The 15,804-nt window shown below is 52.0% G+C and overlaps 4 protein-coding genes across 4 annotated transcripts; 3 read left to right on the top strand and 1 right to left on the bottom strand.

The window, feature by feature from the left end:
- Positions 1–402: 402 nt before the first annotated feature.
- Z517_12264 (uncharacterized protein) lies at positions 403–2,259 on the top strand (the record flags this gene model as incomplete). Its single annotated transcript, XM_013422678.1, has 2 exons — positions 403–676; positions 731–2,259. The coding sequence occupies 2 exons, from the start codon at positions 403–405 to the stop codon at positions 2,257–2,259; spliced, it is 1,803 nt and encodes a 600-aa protein (XP_013278132.1).
- A 1,506-nt stretch (positions 2,260–3,765) lies between these two features.
- Positions 3,766–4,756, top strand: Z517_12263 (uncharacterized protein; the record flags this gene model as incomplete). Its single annotated transcript, XM_013422677.1, has 2 exons — positions 3,766–4,297; positions 4,497–4,756. The coding sequence occupies 2 exons, from the start codon at positions 3,766–3,768 to the stop codon at positions 4,754–4,756; spliced, it is 792 nt and encodes a 263-aa protein (XP_013278131.1).
- Positions 4,757–6,173: 1,417 nt separating this feature from the next.
- Positions 6,174–8,152, bottom strand: Z517_12262 (uncharacterized protein; the record flags this gene model as incomplete). Its single annotated transcript, XM_013422676.1, has 2 exons — positions 6,174–7,914; positions 7,965–8,152. 2 exons carry the CDS (start codon positions 8,150–8,152, stop codon positions 6,174–6,176), a joined length of 1,929 nt encoding a protein of 642 aa, XP_013278130.1.
- A 386-nt stretch (positions 8,153–8,538) lies between these two features.
- Z517_12261 (uncharacterized protein) lies at positions 8,539–12,525 on the top strand (the record flags this gene model as incomplete). Its single annotated transcript, XM_013422675.1, has 1 exon — positions 8,539–12,525. The coding sequence occupies one exon, from the start codon at positions 8,539–8,541 to the stop codon at positions 12,523–12,525; it is 3,987 nt and encodes a 1,328-aa protein (XP_013278129.1).
- Between the last annotated feature and the right edge of the window lie 3,279 nt (positions 12,526–15,804).

The following is a 15,804-nucleotide window of genomic DNA, read 5'->3' as shown; positions in this document are numbered from 1 at the left end:
TTCCGCATTTGGCCGACGACAGCCGCAGACAGCCGCGTGGGTTGGAGTTTATTCCGCCCCATGGACGACTACTGGAGTCTGTTGTTCTCCTCCTTTCCTTGTCCTTGACGACATCATCTCATCCTTCTCATGGGGAGCCGGTTCTTGCTGTGTTGATGCGTCCAAAGGTTTCATCGGCTCAACTGCTGCGGTAGTATCTGACCTAATCCACGCATTTAAGAACCCCGTCCTCTCCGGGGGAATACAAGATAAGTTCTCCCGGTTTATCCTATATAATTAACTCTATTCCTGGTCTACGAGAGCCAGTTTTCTTTTGCGATTCCGTTCTCGCCTGATTGTTTCGTGCCCTCCAATCTCCCGTGACTTAGCCTCGCCATACCTCAGCCACTGAATCATAGAGTCATGGCTTCCCACATCGACTTGGCTGAATACCTCTTCCGGAGGATTCGCCAGGTTGGAATCAAGTCAGTTCATGGTGTTCCTGGAGACTACAACTTGACTGCTCTGGATTACATTGAACCAGCCGGCCTGGACTGGGTCGGAAACGCCAACGAACTTAATGCTGGGTATGCTGCAGATGGCTATGCCAGGATCAGAGGAGTGTCAGCGCTTGTCACTGCCTTTGGGGTCGGCGAGCTATCAGCCATTAACGCCATTGCCGGAGCATACAGCGAAAGTATGTGTCCCTACCCATTTAGGCACTAGGATCTATGCTGACATTAGCCACCAGTGGCACCAGTCATACACATTGTAGGCACGGCCCCTACCAACGTGCAGGACAACCGCTTGTGCATGCATCATTCGCTGGGAGATGGCAACTTCAGAATCTTTGCCGACATGTACGCAAAGATCACCGTGGCCCAGGCCAATCTGAGAGACCCGGGTTCCGCACCGGCGCAGATAGATCGGTGCATTAGAGAATGTGTCCTCCAGAGTCGACCAGTTTACCTCGAGTTACCAACCAACATGGTGAAGGCCCAGATACCGTCAGCGGCCCTCGATGTACCCATTGACCTTTCAATCTCGCCAAATGACGAAGGCTTCGAAGACACCGAGGTCGAGCTCATCCTCAATAAAATGTATTCTTCCAAACAGCCTTTGATCATCGTGGATGGGTGTACATCAAGGTACGGTGTCAGTCAGGAAGCAGATGAGCTCGTGCGAGTAACCGAGTTTCCAACTTCGACTACCCCTTTCGGCAAGGGCATTGTCAACGAGACGTATCCCAACTTCTATGGGATTTACGCTGGTATTGCGGGCAATGAGATCTACATGCCCTGGGCACGAGGCTGTGACTTGGTCATCAAACTGGGACCCTTGGAGAGCGATGTCAACACTTTTGGGTTCAGCACCATCCCAGACCCGAAGTCGGCCATCGTTTTCCACCGGGACTACGTCGAGATCGGTGGTACCAAATATAACAACCTTCACATCAAATCTCTCCTGCGAAAAATCCTCTCAAAGCTGGAGAAGGACAAGCTCCCCAAGTACCACCCGTCTATGGACCTAGGGCATCCACAGTTCCAGCTGATGGCGCTCCCCGCAGCCGACGAGAACGATACGATTGATCAGGCTACCTTCTGGCAGCGAATCTCCAGCTTTTTCCGGTCTGGTGACATCGTTATGGTGGAGACCGGCACAGCGTCAGTAGGTTGCCGCGATATGGTGCTCCCCGCGCATACCTCTCTCATTAATTCTTGTATATGGCTGTCGATCGGCTACATGCTGCCAGCAGCTCAAGGCGCCGCTTTGGCCCAGCGAGAACTGGTTGCAGAAGGTAAGCGCCGTAAAGGACGGACTATTCTCATCGAAGGCGATGGCAGTCTGCAAATGACGGCGCAGTCTATCAGCGACATGATTCGGAACCGTATTGATGTGACCATCTTCGTCATCAATAATGACGGATACGTGATTGAGAGATGGATCCATGGCATGAGGGCGGGATACAATGACATTCAACCATGGAGATATCTCGAAGCACCATCGTATTTTGGGGCGCCTAAGGACGACCCTGCATATCCTGTGGTGACCCGGCGAGCTGAAACTTGGGGTCAGTTGCAGGAGATTTTGGCCGAGCCTGGACTTCAAGCAGGTAGAGGCCTCAACATTGTCGAGGTGATTATGGACCGGGAAGATGCTCCAGACGTGCTGAAAAAGCTAGTCCAGAGCACATCGCGGAGAAACAGTGGCGAAGCCGATCGTTCCCAGCCGCGCCAAACCATGAGCCACGAGGAAAAGGTGATGAAGGTTCCCGGATGAGGTGATGGATAGACTCTGACACACAGCGGGTCGCTCGAGAAGGTGTAGTCTGCTTCTTTGAGCACATGGCATTTGGCCTTTCTGACTTCTGATCTCTGGGGTTTGGGTTCTAGCGGATTGGTGGAGTGCTGGGCGTTGTGAGAGGAACGAGTCTAATGTCAGGAGTCTCCTTCCCCTTATGACATACTATATGATGGGGCTAACTAGTAGCGATATTCCTTCCGTTTTTCTGGTGTTTAGACCGTGGCCTGTCTCTTCATTGTTTAGCTATATATAGTATAGGTATTCGGGACCCGGGGTGCCTACGTAGTTACGACACGGAGGTTTATGTTTGCGAAATGCCGAGCAGATGTCCAGAACAGTTGTGTATGTACTCCCCAGAGCTGACAACGTGGCTTTGGTTTTCTCCACCTGAGGATTCAATCATACAAGGAAAGCGTTGGGCGAAGAGTCACGTACATCAGGTAGTCTAGGCCATAATGCTACCACACGGTGGCTAAAAGCAGCAAGCCGTCTGTCTGTTTCTGTCAAATGTCCGTCAAACACATTCTTGGCCTTTTGCCTGCGCCTCATGTTGTGCTTCTTCCTCTTCCTCTTCCTCTTCCACTCCAGCTGTGGTCGCCAATCTCATCAAAATTTTGTCCTCTCACAGCTTGACGCACACTCCTCGCTCACTCCTGACCTCGTATCTTCATTACACGTAAGGCCAACTCCTTGATTAACGTCAAGGTTTGACAGGCAAGACAGGCCTTGCACTGATCATGACACAGGCTGTGGGTGGGACAGCCGTGTCCGCCCAACCTCCTAGCCGCGCTGTGACCTCCACCTCAAGCCCGAAAAGGGGCGTTTATCAGGCGAGCTGAACTCGAAACTCTACCACCAGCTTCGGTTATCGACCTGGTCAAAGCCTTTCCCCACCATCATCCCTGTCCCAGCGGCGTCTGCTCATCCAAGCTGAGCTTCACCGTTTTCTTTTTCTTGGGTCTTCCCTCTCACACCATTTGCATCATCGGACTGCAACTTTATGGCTGATTTTGTCAATTTCCCCATGTCTGATGACCACACGATGGCGCGCCCATCACGGAGATTGTCCCCCCTTTGCCGACAGTCTGCCTGCCTCTATGCCTCAGGGCGTTTCCAGTACCGAGTATGCTTTCTCCAACCGTCCCGCCCAACAAGCCAGCCAGCCATGCTCCAACCTTGACCTGGTGCATGGGGAAGACTGCTATCCATTTGGTCCAAGCTACAGCAGCAAGTTCCCGGGATCTAGATCTGTCGCATAGCACTATATTCGACGGTTCGCCCCATTGGTGCCATACTTTTGCCCTCGTGTCTGTGCGAAGTCACACAGCCCGTATCCGACGAAAAAAGGATGCACGAGATCCAGTGATATAAAGTGCACTGCTCGGCAAGTCTCTAGATGGTAGGTCTTTTTGGTCAATGTCCTGTCTGTGCTCGTCTCCCTCGTCTCGACTACGTTGATGGTATATCACGGCACCAGCAAAAATGCCTTTCTCGAGTGCTTCAGATGAAGCATTCTCACGCTCTACAGTAATGGCACCACACCAGGTCGATCCCAGCCAACCGACCAATCTGGAATGTCTTCTCATCCATACCATCTATGCGCTTTCTTTTTGCATTCTTCTTTGCATCCTCATCCTCTTCCGACAGACCCGGAATCAAGGTCAGCGGTCAGACCTCAGAGAACACGCCCTAGAGTCGGATCCGAAAGACCAGGGTTCAACACATTCAGATCAACATTTGACTCGATCAATGGTGCCTTTGACGGGATCCTCTCATACTGTTCACGACTCTTCACCGATGCGGTCAGGTCCAGTCACAAGTGGGTATCTGGCATCTGCGGCAAAAGCTGCGAACGCGAGAAAGGTGGACTTTGAAGTGAGAGCCAGGGGTCGAAAATTGGGTGCTATGGCAAATGCAGGCCCAAGTGACGAAACACGCAGCATCTATGACGAGCCCGACTCCTCGTGGAGACGACATTCTTACCCACAGCCTTCGCAACAGGGCGGCTTGCTCCGTCAGGACTGCAAATTTGATGGCACGGAGCATTTCTGTGATGGACAAGATGCACGAATTGTCTGGAGGCGAAGGACATTGACGTTTGAGGGAAGGCGTTGAGCGTCGAACTCTCAAGCCACGACTCCTACCGAATGATGACCTTGGAGCTGAAAGACTGTCGCTCGGCGGGTTCGGCGACTTCGGCTACCATTGAATAGACGACAACTCCTCTGCAGATCTGTCCCCAATTCCAGACGGGATCCCTTCGTGGAACTGTCAACGTGGCAACGCGGCGACGATAGTCATTGCAAGAGGTCTTGGTAAGTTTGGCGTGGTCCAAATGGGACTTCGGCTGGACCGGATCAAGCGCCAAAGATGCAAAAAGTTAGATATACCCCGCACATGGAACACGAATGGAAGCTCTTTTGAATGGACCAACGGGGTGGGTGGATTCTGGGTTGGATCAACACTTGTTTGAGCTTTGGAATAGGCCCTTTTTGGGAATTGTCAGGCTATCAACGCCTCTGCTAGCGAGGCGTCTTTTGCAGATGGTATACCTACAGAGATTAATTATAATCCACCAGTGGACCACGGCGATGCCCCCGAATCCCGTTTGCATTGCAGATCTGGAATGGGTGGAAGTAGCCGTGAGGCTGGGAGACCACCTAGCAGCAGCATACGAGTTAAAAAACTTGTCGTCGTGATTTGTGGGTGTGGTGTGGTGCGGTTGTGCGCTGGTCTGTGCTGATGATGGTTTTCAGCTGGACAGGGATCCCGACCAAGTGACCGAGTGACCGACCGGTTGGCCGCACCCAACGAAACGGACACTGCACCCATCTGCTCGGGGGTTTTTCTTTTTTCTTTTTTTCCACCCTCGTACCCTGAAACCCTTTTCTTCATTACCTTGTGTGTTTATGACGAGTGAATCTCGCCCTGGCAATGCCACGTGTCAGGAAATACTTCGTATGACGAAATGGAATGGAATGAAAAGAAGCGAAGCGGAGAGAGGCGAGGCCGGGCTAGGCGAGACGAAGAGGGACCTCGAGTGCGAATGATATTATCCGGGAAGAGGGGATACGAGATGACATGAGATGAGACAAAGTCGAGATAAGACGACAAGTTCGCATACATGTATTGTAAGGTTCATGTGGTGGTATATGGTGGTCATGTGGTATGTTAGGGTAGGTAGGTACGTATCTTCTGCCTCATTTCTGTATCTGGTACCTGGTACGGAGGACTCGGTACAGACGACCTGGCATCCTGGCATCCTGGGTACATGTCCCGTCCGGTTCGCCCGTCGGGTTTCAAAGCCCCTGGCGCGCGCCACCACCATCAGCCAGAGGGCTGCAGGCAGGGAGGGATCCTTTGGTTTCTGTTTCATGTACCGAGTACATACTACCTACATACTAGGTAGCTACGTAGGTATATGTGTTCCCAGATTTGTTTCGTCTACATACATACACATTGTCGTGTCTTCCTGCCCACCGAGAGGAGATAAAGTAAGTGTCTGATCGAAGTTAATTAGAGTAATCGGTATATCCGTCATCCATCACTCATCGCCTTCTGGGTTCCAGATTCTGGATTTGAGTCGAGGCTCGATCAGTGTAAGCTATCCTATCATTATCACGCTCACTATCGCGCGCGATCCAATTCAGCACTCATCAACACTTTAGCGTCATCCTTGTCGTGGTTCACTGTCTCTGTCGTTGTCACTTTCATTGCCATTGCCACCGTCGCTCTGACTCTGTCCATCCCTGTCCCTATCCCTGCCTACTGGTCGGGCGCTCGATTGAATGCATCCCTTGCCCAGCTGAGAGGTGCGTGAATCGCTTCGGCCTCGAGGTGTAACTCTGCATCATCCTTGCAGGAGTATTTGCCATGCGCAACGCACACCCTTAGCGTCCAAATCCAAACCATCCCTTTCTCGCCGCGGGTTTCTGCTGCTCTTCGCTCTTGTCGACTTTTCCATTAACTTCTTCCCCGATTCCTCCCATCTGTACGTCCTCGGCTCCTCCGACTTCGGCTTCGGGTCCCTTTTCGCCTGGGTACTTGATGTAGTTCCATGCCAGATCAAAGAAGAGTGGTTTGACGGGGACCGGGCGGAGTTTGGGAGGATAGTTGACGAGATTGGTTAGGTCTACGTTTGGGATGTATTCGTTGTGTGAAAGACGCTCGATGAGAGGTGCAGGTTTAATTGCGGTTGCTTGGGCCGTGTCTTTCGGGGTTGGCCGACTTGTTCTGGCGAGGGATTCGAGGTCAGCTAGAGCGCGGAATTGGGTGACCAGTTTGCTGAGGGTGGCGGTGGTGTGCGTGAGATGCTGGATGGATAAGTCGAGCTTTGGTGGTGCAGAACTGTGGTCAGCGGACGCTGCTTTCAATGTAGCTGTGGCTGCTTCCGCCAACTCAAGTGCTCGAGCATACAAGGCCAGCGCATTTGGTATATGGTCACTGATCGCATGTGAGCGGCCAACAGCCAAACACTTCAAGGCACGGAAGTATGCTCGTTTTGCATCAAGCTCATCCACAAAAGCACTGTCCGCAATGACACCGGGTAGTTCCTTGACAGCGTCGAGACTCTGCAGAATCGAGTCGTACAGAGCAACCCTCTCGCGCAGCCTCGATAGCTTGCGGCCCGAACTCTCCTCCTTGGGCGCGCGAGGTTTGCCGTCCTTGCGTGGCTTCAAGCTCTTGGTCGGCTTCTCGGGTTCAAAGGCCAGACCATCGTCATTAGCACCACAGAGGATTCTATTGCGCCCAATCCGCCATTCGATCACGGCATAGTTGACGGCCGTACGGGTAATTTGCAAAGACTGCAGCCGAGAATCACCAGTGTCAACACCTTCGGCAATCAGCTCGTCGATAGCGGTCTTCGTGGCATCGGCGGCATCCTGACGGGCCGTGATGACTTCTTCGTATGCGGTTGCTAGGTCTTTGGCACTTACAGATCCATCTTTGAAGGATTTGTAGGTGCTGTCCAACTCGTCTTCCCGTTCTTTAGAGAAACCAAGGGCTTGAGATATATTGGCGTCTTCCAGATTGACTTTCCTACTCCTCCAAGAAATTGTAGAGGGGATTTCCTTAGGTCCTCCTTTGGTGGGAGCCGCCTCAGTTCCTGTCGAGAATGCCTGTGGATTAATGTCTTCGACTGTGCTCCTGACAGCAGCTTCACTCTTGGGAAAGTTCTCAATGACGATATCATTGATGGTCCTGGTGCGGGGCATCTTCATCTGATATGCGGCATAACGAATGCTGGGGTCCACGATGCCCGATAACAATTCTTTGTACGTGTCCGTCTTCGATGAGCGTGCTAATGTCGTGTACACAACCTGGGCGATGGAGTAATGTTGAATACATTCCTGCCATCTTCCCTTCTCAAAATGCAGACTTCCTCTTAACATGGCGAGATAAGCACGTGCTTCGAGTTCGTCTATCGCTTGTGCACCAGTCGTGCTGCGATCTTGCAGAACAGTCACAAGGTTATCGGCGTAGGTGATGGCTCTTCGGAGCCTGGAAGCAATTTGTTTTTTCGTGGAACCAGGCATGGGCTTCTGAGTGTTCTCTGCCGACTGGGCCGATTTCATGGCCATCGAAGACGCCCATGCCCGTTCGGAGCTGGCTAGAAGCAGTTGCACCCATCTTCAAACACAGTCAGTCGACCAGTTCTGTTCGTGAAATGATGCTCTTACTCTGCGTTTTTGGCCACATTTTCTGCGGTCACTGGAGCTTTGGGAGTGTATTTTCTTCCCCGAGTTGCGGCACCGAGTCGCCTGCGGAGGTTGTGGATTTTGCGGGTGGCTTGCGCATGATAGGCATCATAGTCCCCTCCTAGCAAAGCCCGCTCGCGCTCGGAGACGATCGATCTGGTGATATCCATGGTGGAAGCCAGTCGAGCAAGAGCTGGTTGCGGAAGAAGCCAGAATTATCACAGCGCAACCGAGAAGTGAGGGCAGACATAAATGTGGGGATAATTCCAATGTGTGCAGTTAGTAGCGGTGCTGCGGCGCAAGCGGCGTTAGCGAGCTACCATCCAACGCAGGCTCAGATGCCTCGTACACTTCGTTTATTATTATTACCCTTCGACTTTTCTCTCACCTGATACATATTGTCGCTTCACATTGGCTTTCCATCTCACCCTCTCCCTTCGCGTTGTCATTTCTGTGACTTTCCCACGTATCTCTATATGTCAGAAAGACAGTCCGTCACCACAGTTAGCAATTTTCATCTTGTGCTAGACCATACGTCGACTGTCTCGATCGTGGCATGATAGAGCGTACTGCAGCATGCATTGAACCAGCTTCCCAACTCTTTCTCCGACGCCTCGAGCCTCCTGTTCGCACACACCGTGCGCTTGGTCCCTCTTTCTGGAAAAATGGAGGCAACCAGCTGGATGTCCCTCACTGGTGGCCATTGTACCTCAACAGCATCCGCGCTCTTCGTCCAAATCCACCTGGCGGCGAGTCCGCTCTACCATCCCCGAGACAGTCCTCGCTAAACGATCTCTTCGAGATCCCTCGTCGATCGCGAGTACGAACCTCAACATCCGATCGATATTCTGCCGGTCCTCAATCCTCATCCTCTCGAACCTATACTAGATCCACGAAGTCCTCGCAGAAAGCTGTTGCCGTAGCTGTCAGGGAAGAGGAGCATTTGGGAGATGTACTTATTCGCTACCCACAATCGGATCTTCCAAGACATATAATTGAGGACGCTGCAAGAGAAAGCGACAATGGTGCGGTTACCGCAGACGCGCATGAAGAGGCATGGAACGAACACTCCATTCAGGCCATCAGTGAAGCAGAAAAACACCTCTTACATATTCTTGATATCAATAAGGATGTGCAGGCAGAGTCGCAAAGCGCCCATTTTGACCGTGCTTGGGCCTTGTTCAACCAGATTCCGAACCAGCAAGCTTACGCACCTGAAGTCTTCCATTTCCTTTCCAAGTCGAGCAGGAGGCGGGACCAGAGTCTCGCTCTAAGTGCCTTCAGACTGATCGACGAAGAGCACAGGACCCGAGATGATTATGAGCGGGCTGTTCGATGCGCATTAATCGCTGGCAACTACCGTATAGCTTTGAGAATCAATGCTCGCGCCACCCAACGGAATATGCAACAGGGCTGCAGTGTATTCCTCTTATTGCATGCTGTCTCAAACCAGCTCTGGAACACTGCTGCTTCAGTATGGGACACCTCTTTCAAGCGAGTTCCTTTTCGCGCAGGGCAAACATCTCCGACTCGCCTTGCCATTGCAAAGGAGATAGGCAATTACCGCGATCTACCATTCGCAATCTATCAACTCGGAACAAAGCTACGGGAGCGGGCAGCAGTCACCATGAAGCATTCAGGGATTCTCTCAACACTATTTCACGAGCTTCTGAATGCCCTAGTCAGAAATGGTACACTTATGAGCATTATCACACCGCAAGGACTGCAGCATCTGTTTCAACTTTCGAACGACCTCTCCCTATCGAATCCATCTCTTTATGTCACTGCCATCCACACCATCAACAAAGTCGCCATCAGACCGGACAGGGGAACTTTGGCTGATCTCGTGTATAAAACACTTCGGTCAAGTTTCCCGGGGGTACCTCCACGACCCCAGACCTTTGGTTCGTTGCTGTCGATACACTGCCGTGAAGGAGCTCCCGTTGAAACGTATAACCGCTATCTGGACGAATTTTCAAAATTCCACGGTGTTGCAGATCAAAAGAGTTACCAGAAAGTCTTGTCGGCCCTGGCTGCTCAGGGCGACGTCGACGGCGTCCAGCAAGTATTCATTCGGCTTTGTCAAGCCCACGCACGGCCTACTGATGTGGCGTACTATACGCCTCTCCTGTATGCATATGCTCGCTTGGGAGATGTTCAAGGGACAGAACAGGAGTTTCAGTCGATGATCGACCATGGAATACGCCCGAACTCTTATTGCTGGAATATCCTTCTTTATGCCCACTCTAGATCTCTCAAACCTTGGCGGGCTTTTGAAGTCTTTGACAAGATGAAGGCTGAGGGTGTTGCACCGGATGCGTTCACCTTTACAACCCTGATGGGTATCTTCTCAAGAATTGGTGACACCGATACTGTGCTCGATATTCTTGAGCAAGCCCAGCGAAATAAAGTACAAGGGTCATATGGACTGGTCACTGGTCTGATACAAACATACTGTGTCAATGACCAAGCGGAGGCCGCCGAAAGGCTAGCTGAAGCAGCCACCGCTGCCAATCTTCAGGGTTCGCCTGTCACAATGTGGAATTATCTACTACGTCACTACGCCTTCGCAGCAGATTCTGATGGTATGCTCCGTGTTCAGAAAAGCATGAGTGCACTGGGAGTGGAGCCGGATGCCATGACTCACGCTGCGTTCATGACAGCGCTCGTGGTCCTGAACAAGACTCCGGATGCGCTTCAGATACTCAGGACTTTGAGCTTGAGTCAGACACTTGCCGCCACACCCTTTCACTATGCCATCATACTGCACGGATTTGCAAAAGAAGGTGACAGAGATATGGCCAATGTTGTTTACCAAGAAATGGTTGAGAGATTTCCTAGGATCGGCGCCAGTCCACGCCTTGCGATGCTACATCTTCAGGCTAGTCGAAATTCTATCCCAAATGAGCGGCCACGATTTGCTGCTCAGTATTTGGAAGAGATCCTCCACGAGCTCTCGACGCCGGATCGAGCAGCACGTCAACCACAACCCGGTCTGCACCGCCGTCGAGTCGTCGATGCTGTGCCAACGGTATATCTGGAGTATCTTATTGACCTTCTTACGGCAAGAGGTCAGATCAAGCACGCAGAAAAGCTCATTCAGAGATTCCATTCTCTCGCCCAGTCGTCCTACCTCATCTTAGGCGATGCTGCTTCTACCTCGATCCAGTTTCTGACTAGGCGCTTGATGGTCTCAACTGAAAATCATGCCTGGGAGGAAGTCGAGGCCACTTGGAAACAAATACTCGAATGCGGCATCCAAACAGCAAGAAGGTTCTCCCGTGCAACCAGAAAGCAAGTCCCTGGGGAAAGTACGACCCCGGACACCCAGCAACTTCTGCCGCTAAGGCCAATAGGTCTGCCCGACTCTTCGCTGATCGTAAAGGAGGACTTCTCGTTCGAGTCGATGATTCCACAGAATCTGCCGCCCTCTGGTCCATTGAATGAACCCGGGCTGGCGATCCTTCCCTCGCAAAAATACATTCTCGAAGCACCGTTGACACGGTACCTGCACAGTTTGTCCGTCCGCGACCTCCAATCTCGTGCTGTAACCCTCGTGGCTGAGCTAGAGGCAGTTGGTTTTGCATTGACCAGTAAGAATTGGAACATGTATATTCAGACCTTGACGCTGTCGAAAGATCAACAACACTGGCTCCTTGCTTATGAACTCTTCGAGCAGAAGATGATTGCCAATACTCCGCCATGGTCGGTCTTACGACGTGGGAAGTGGCTGTCATCCAAAACATCCCATGGATCGCCTCCGATAATCGTTTCCCGGAAATCTATTGAGAAAAAGGATCCGGGGCAGCTGATGCCAACCTATTACACTGCAGTCCACCTTGCCAGCGTCCTGCTCAAAGCAAACAGACTTGCCGCAGAGGGCGACAAGGCCACATACACCGCTCTCCGGAAGACCGCTCCCCAAACCTGCCGCTTTGTCCAAAGCATGCCCTACCATAGGGACCGAATACAAGGGGTGCTCCTTCGTGGGAGAAAAGTCAGGGCAGATCCGCCGAAGCGTCCTCGGCAATCCGCAGAGCCGGATCGATCTGGTGTATTGGGAAGTAAATCACCGGCAGACCATATCCCCGTTACAGAACTCGTCGGGTTTGAGGACGCTATAATACGCAATATGGGCGATAAGAAGTCATCTAGTGCCATGACGGAAGCGCGTGAGATACACCAGGCAGAACTATATGAAGGGCAAATCACTGTCTCCCCGAGCGTGAACTACAAACAGAGGGACCTACAAGATGCAAAACAAACCAAGCGTCGAGAACAGCACAAGGAGAGGAAGCACCTTGGGATACTGGAGAAGATCCGACGTGATGTGTCACTCCCACGCACAATTAGCGACGCATACATTGGTCATCCAGCGATTCCCTCAGGAGAGGACCTGGCTCGGACAGGGACTCCGCGCTCAGGAGGACGGGGTCTCTATAACCCTGTTGATCGACGTCTGGAGCAGAACTCTCTTACCAAAAAGGAACTCCGTGAGCAGCGACGGATGGTGCCGTTACCAATTCACCCGGACTCCAAGTGACTGCCAAGATCCTCGGTGCGGATTGCTTGTATGTGAGTTTTGACGGAGTGTGTCACATGTCCACTCTAGACCACTTCAGGACTAATACAGAAATATGATGTGATTCAAGGATGGAAGATCGTTCAGGGTTGTCCAATAGCCATATCTGGGTCGAGACCGAGCAAGAATGGGGACGTCGGAGCGTTTATTGTCAATACCCCTAGCCGCAAAATTTGGAGAGCAATCGAGCGATGTCGAGATAGGACGAGGCCTGGCAAGGTCAGTTACCTGATGCCAAACCTGCCGAGGTAGATAAGAATGAGTTACCGCGGTGGCGAGTTGTATGCTTTGTGAAACTCGAGATATCAAGACAGAAACTTTGAGTATTGGTGTGATTTTTGAATGAACCAGGGTTTTTGCGTAGTCTTCGAACGGTTTCATATCTGCTTGGAGTCCCTGATTGGGGCCGCGGATTGGCTGGATGAGACTGACATTGAGTCGTTTCGAACTCTACCCCACCGATAGGTAATTATTCCGCATGGGGGGACGTTGGAGCTACTGCATCAAGCCGAGCAGCTAGCCGGATCTTGCCTCAGCTAGGTAGATATCGTGACTGGACTTGGTCTAACAGCGAGGGAGGCATTGGGGGAATGTGATTTCGCACGCTGACGTCGTTCCCACAAAGGAAACAAAAAAAGTTATCCTTACATCTTCCGAGGTCAGCATCTTACTCGGAGATAGGACTCAGCTAGACGGGCAACATGGGCACAGCAACCACGGGAATAAATGGCTCGTGCCTGACCCGCGTAGGCTGGATAATTTCAGACGTGTCGAGGCACTGGGAAATACCCAATAAATTTTCAACCGTACGCTCTTTGCACATGATATTGATTGGGACTACAGGAAGAGAGGCCACTCACAGTGAAATAACATCCCACGCCTTCGAGCATAAACCGTACGACAGCCAAGCGTTTTGTGCGTAGCGCTGCTGCAGCTCTAGACCACAAATTCGATGGTGTGGGAGGTTTTGCATACGGGCAACGAATTAAACCTGGCCGAGGGCGAGGTCCGTCCCTTGGTTGGCCTAATGAACCATGTCAGTGGGAATAGTGGAAACTCTCGAGGTAACCAAACGGGAAGAACGGGGCATATTCCTGGAAAATCCAGCCACGAATCTGGGTGATTTGGGCCTCAAAGAACTGCCAGAGCGCAGTCGAAGCGTCAGAGACTTCGAGAACAAAAATACAATCTCACGAGCTCAGCGGATAGCATGACCACGAACGGGTACTTGCCCATAAGATTTGTGTCAGCGGTTATTGAGCACGGAGGATACCGCTAGGGCTGAGCAAAGGCCTGATGAACCCTCCTTTTGTTCACGCTTGGTTGACCGAGCAGCGGTATGATCACGGGGTAATAAGGGCGCCTCGAACGGGTACATACAGAGTTTGTGACTCGGAGGGTGTACAGCAGAGGGTCCGGTGACTCTGCACACAATCAAACATCGCTGGAGCACTGCGTAATGTTACCAGTCTCTTACTGCTAACAAGCATATCCCACCTTGGCTCTGGCCGTCAAAACTAGCGCCACTGCGAACTGTCTTGGAAAAGGTCAGTGCGAGGACTCGTACTCCTCACTCTGCTACCACCGTAGCGAGGATGGGAAGGCTTGGTCTAAGCTTTCTCAGTCCAGGAGGCAAAGGAGTCGGCTGGCTGCAGAGAGCGGATTGGACGGTGCCTTGATTGCGTGGGAGGCACAGTTGCCAGGATTGGGGGGCCTGTGATCAATGGATTCGTTTAGCTGCAGATGGCCAACGAGGGCAGACGAGATGTCGGAGGATCAGGGCGGTAGGACGGGGTAGTGAGGAGCGAGGGCAAGGTGCAGGAAGGGAAAAAAAAGTGGCCAGGTAAGCCAGGGAATGGGACGAGGAAGAAGCCTCAGGCCGAAGGACCCGTGGTGGATAGGTGATCCTCGTAAGTGCGGAGTTACTGAGTATGAGTGAGTGAGAATGCGTGAGTGTGTCTGTGAGAGACAGAGTGTGTGTGCATTGAAAAAGTGGAGTGAGTATCTGAGTGAGGATGGGCTTGTGTCCAGTGTTGGTGGTGTGAAGGCGACAGCTTGGAGATGAGACGGGCAGGGCCGTGAAGGCCACTTTCGAGGCCTGCAGGGTGCGAAAGCTGCACAACAGCGCTGTTTGCTGTTTCGCCGGTTGCTGCTGGCTGCTTCTAGTTAAGTGTTAGGCTGCTGCTGCAGGGTGGGACCCCTGGAACCACCCCCCTCAGCTCCATCATGACTTGGTGGGCATCCAGCATCCAAACCGGCTTAGTTGATTCCCCTCTTTTTCCCTCAAGGCTACTGCAGCCTTCAGACACCAATGCCATTCCCGATCAGGCACCCTCCTCTGCCCATCTTTTTGGGCCCTAGTCTTTCAACCTCCACGCTTCTCAATGTGCATTACATTTTCTTTATCTACTAGAAGGCCGAATCCTCCCATCACCAGGTCTTGATTTTCACTCACCACACACATACACACTCACCATTACCCTCCTTCTCAGAAACACACCGAAGACCACATTTCATGATTCATTACTATCTTGAACCTGAATAGCTTCTCAGCCTCTGGCACACCCTCTTATATGCAAAGATACCTCAAACGTCAGCCGTGTCTGAGGATGAGATACAAGTCTGCCTGCGTGACCCTTGATTGACACCCACCACTGCCACACGGCTACAACCACCACATTGGTCAGCCCGTGGCCTTGCGATACCCTCCCCCTCCCCCCCAGAGGAAATATAAATCGTCACCCACCAGACCTACCAGACCTTCTTGAACGAATCTCTCTCAGCCTCTCTAGTCACTGGAACCCTACCATCTCTCCTTCCAACGTCGTACAACAGACCAACAACAACATGGATTTCCTTCTCGGAGACTTCTGCCTGTCCTGCGATCGTCAAACTAACGGCACAAACTTTTGCTCATCGGCATGTCGTCTAACACAACTCGATCACTATACCCTTGCGTCGTCGACACCATCCTCCTCTCCCCGTGACACAAGTATCACCGCCTTCATCTCTTCGCCACAACGCCCTTCTCTTAATATTGCCACCACCGGTCTCTACCTTCCACCAGCATACGACTTCTCTATTCACCGGACCTCGTCGTCGAACTCGCTCTCCACCTCTCTGATCTCTCGTCCAGTCAGCCCCAAGTTGTCCGAACAAGCCCAAAATGATCTGAAACATTATGCGGGATCATTTGATCAGACTAGGACGTTGAAAAGACGAGTATCGATGCAGGGCAAT

Source organism: Fonsecaea pedrosoi (genome assembly GCF_000835455.1).
Source record: "Fonsecaea pedrosoi CBS 271.37 unplaced genomic scaffold supercont1.9, whole genome shotgun sequence".
Lineage (NCBI taxonomy): Eukaryota > Fungi > Ascomycota > Eurotiomycetes > Chaetothyriales > Herpotrichiellaceae > Fonsecaea > Fonsecaea pedrosoi.
The sequence above is the reverse complement of the archived record's forward strand: the minus strand, read 5'-3'. Positions and strand labels throughout refer to the sequence as shown.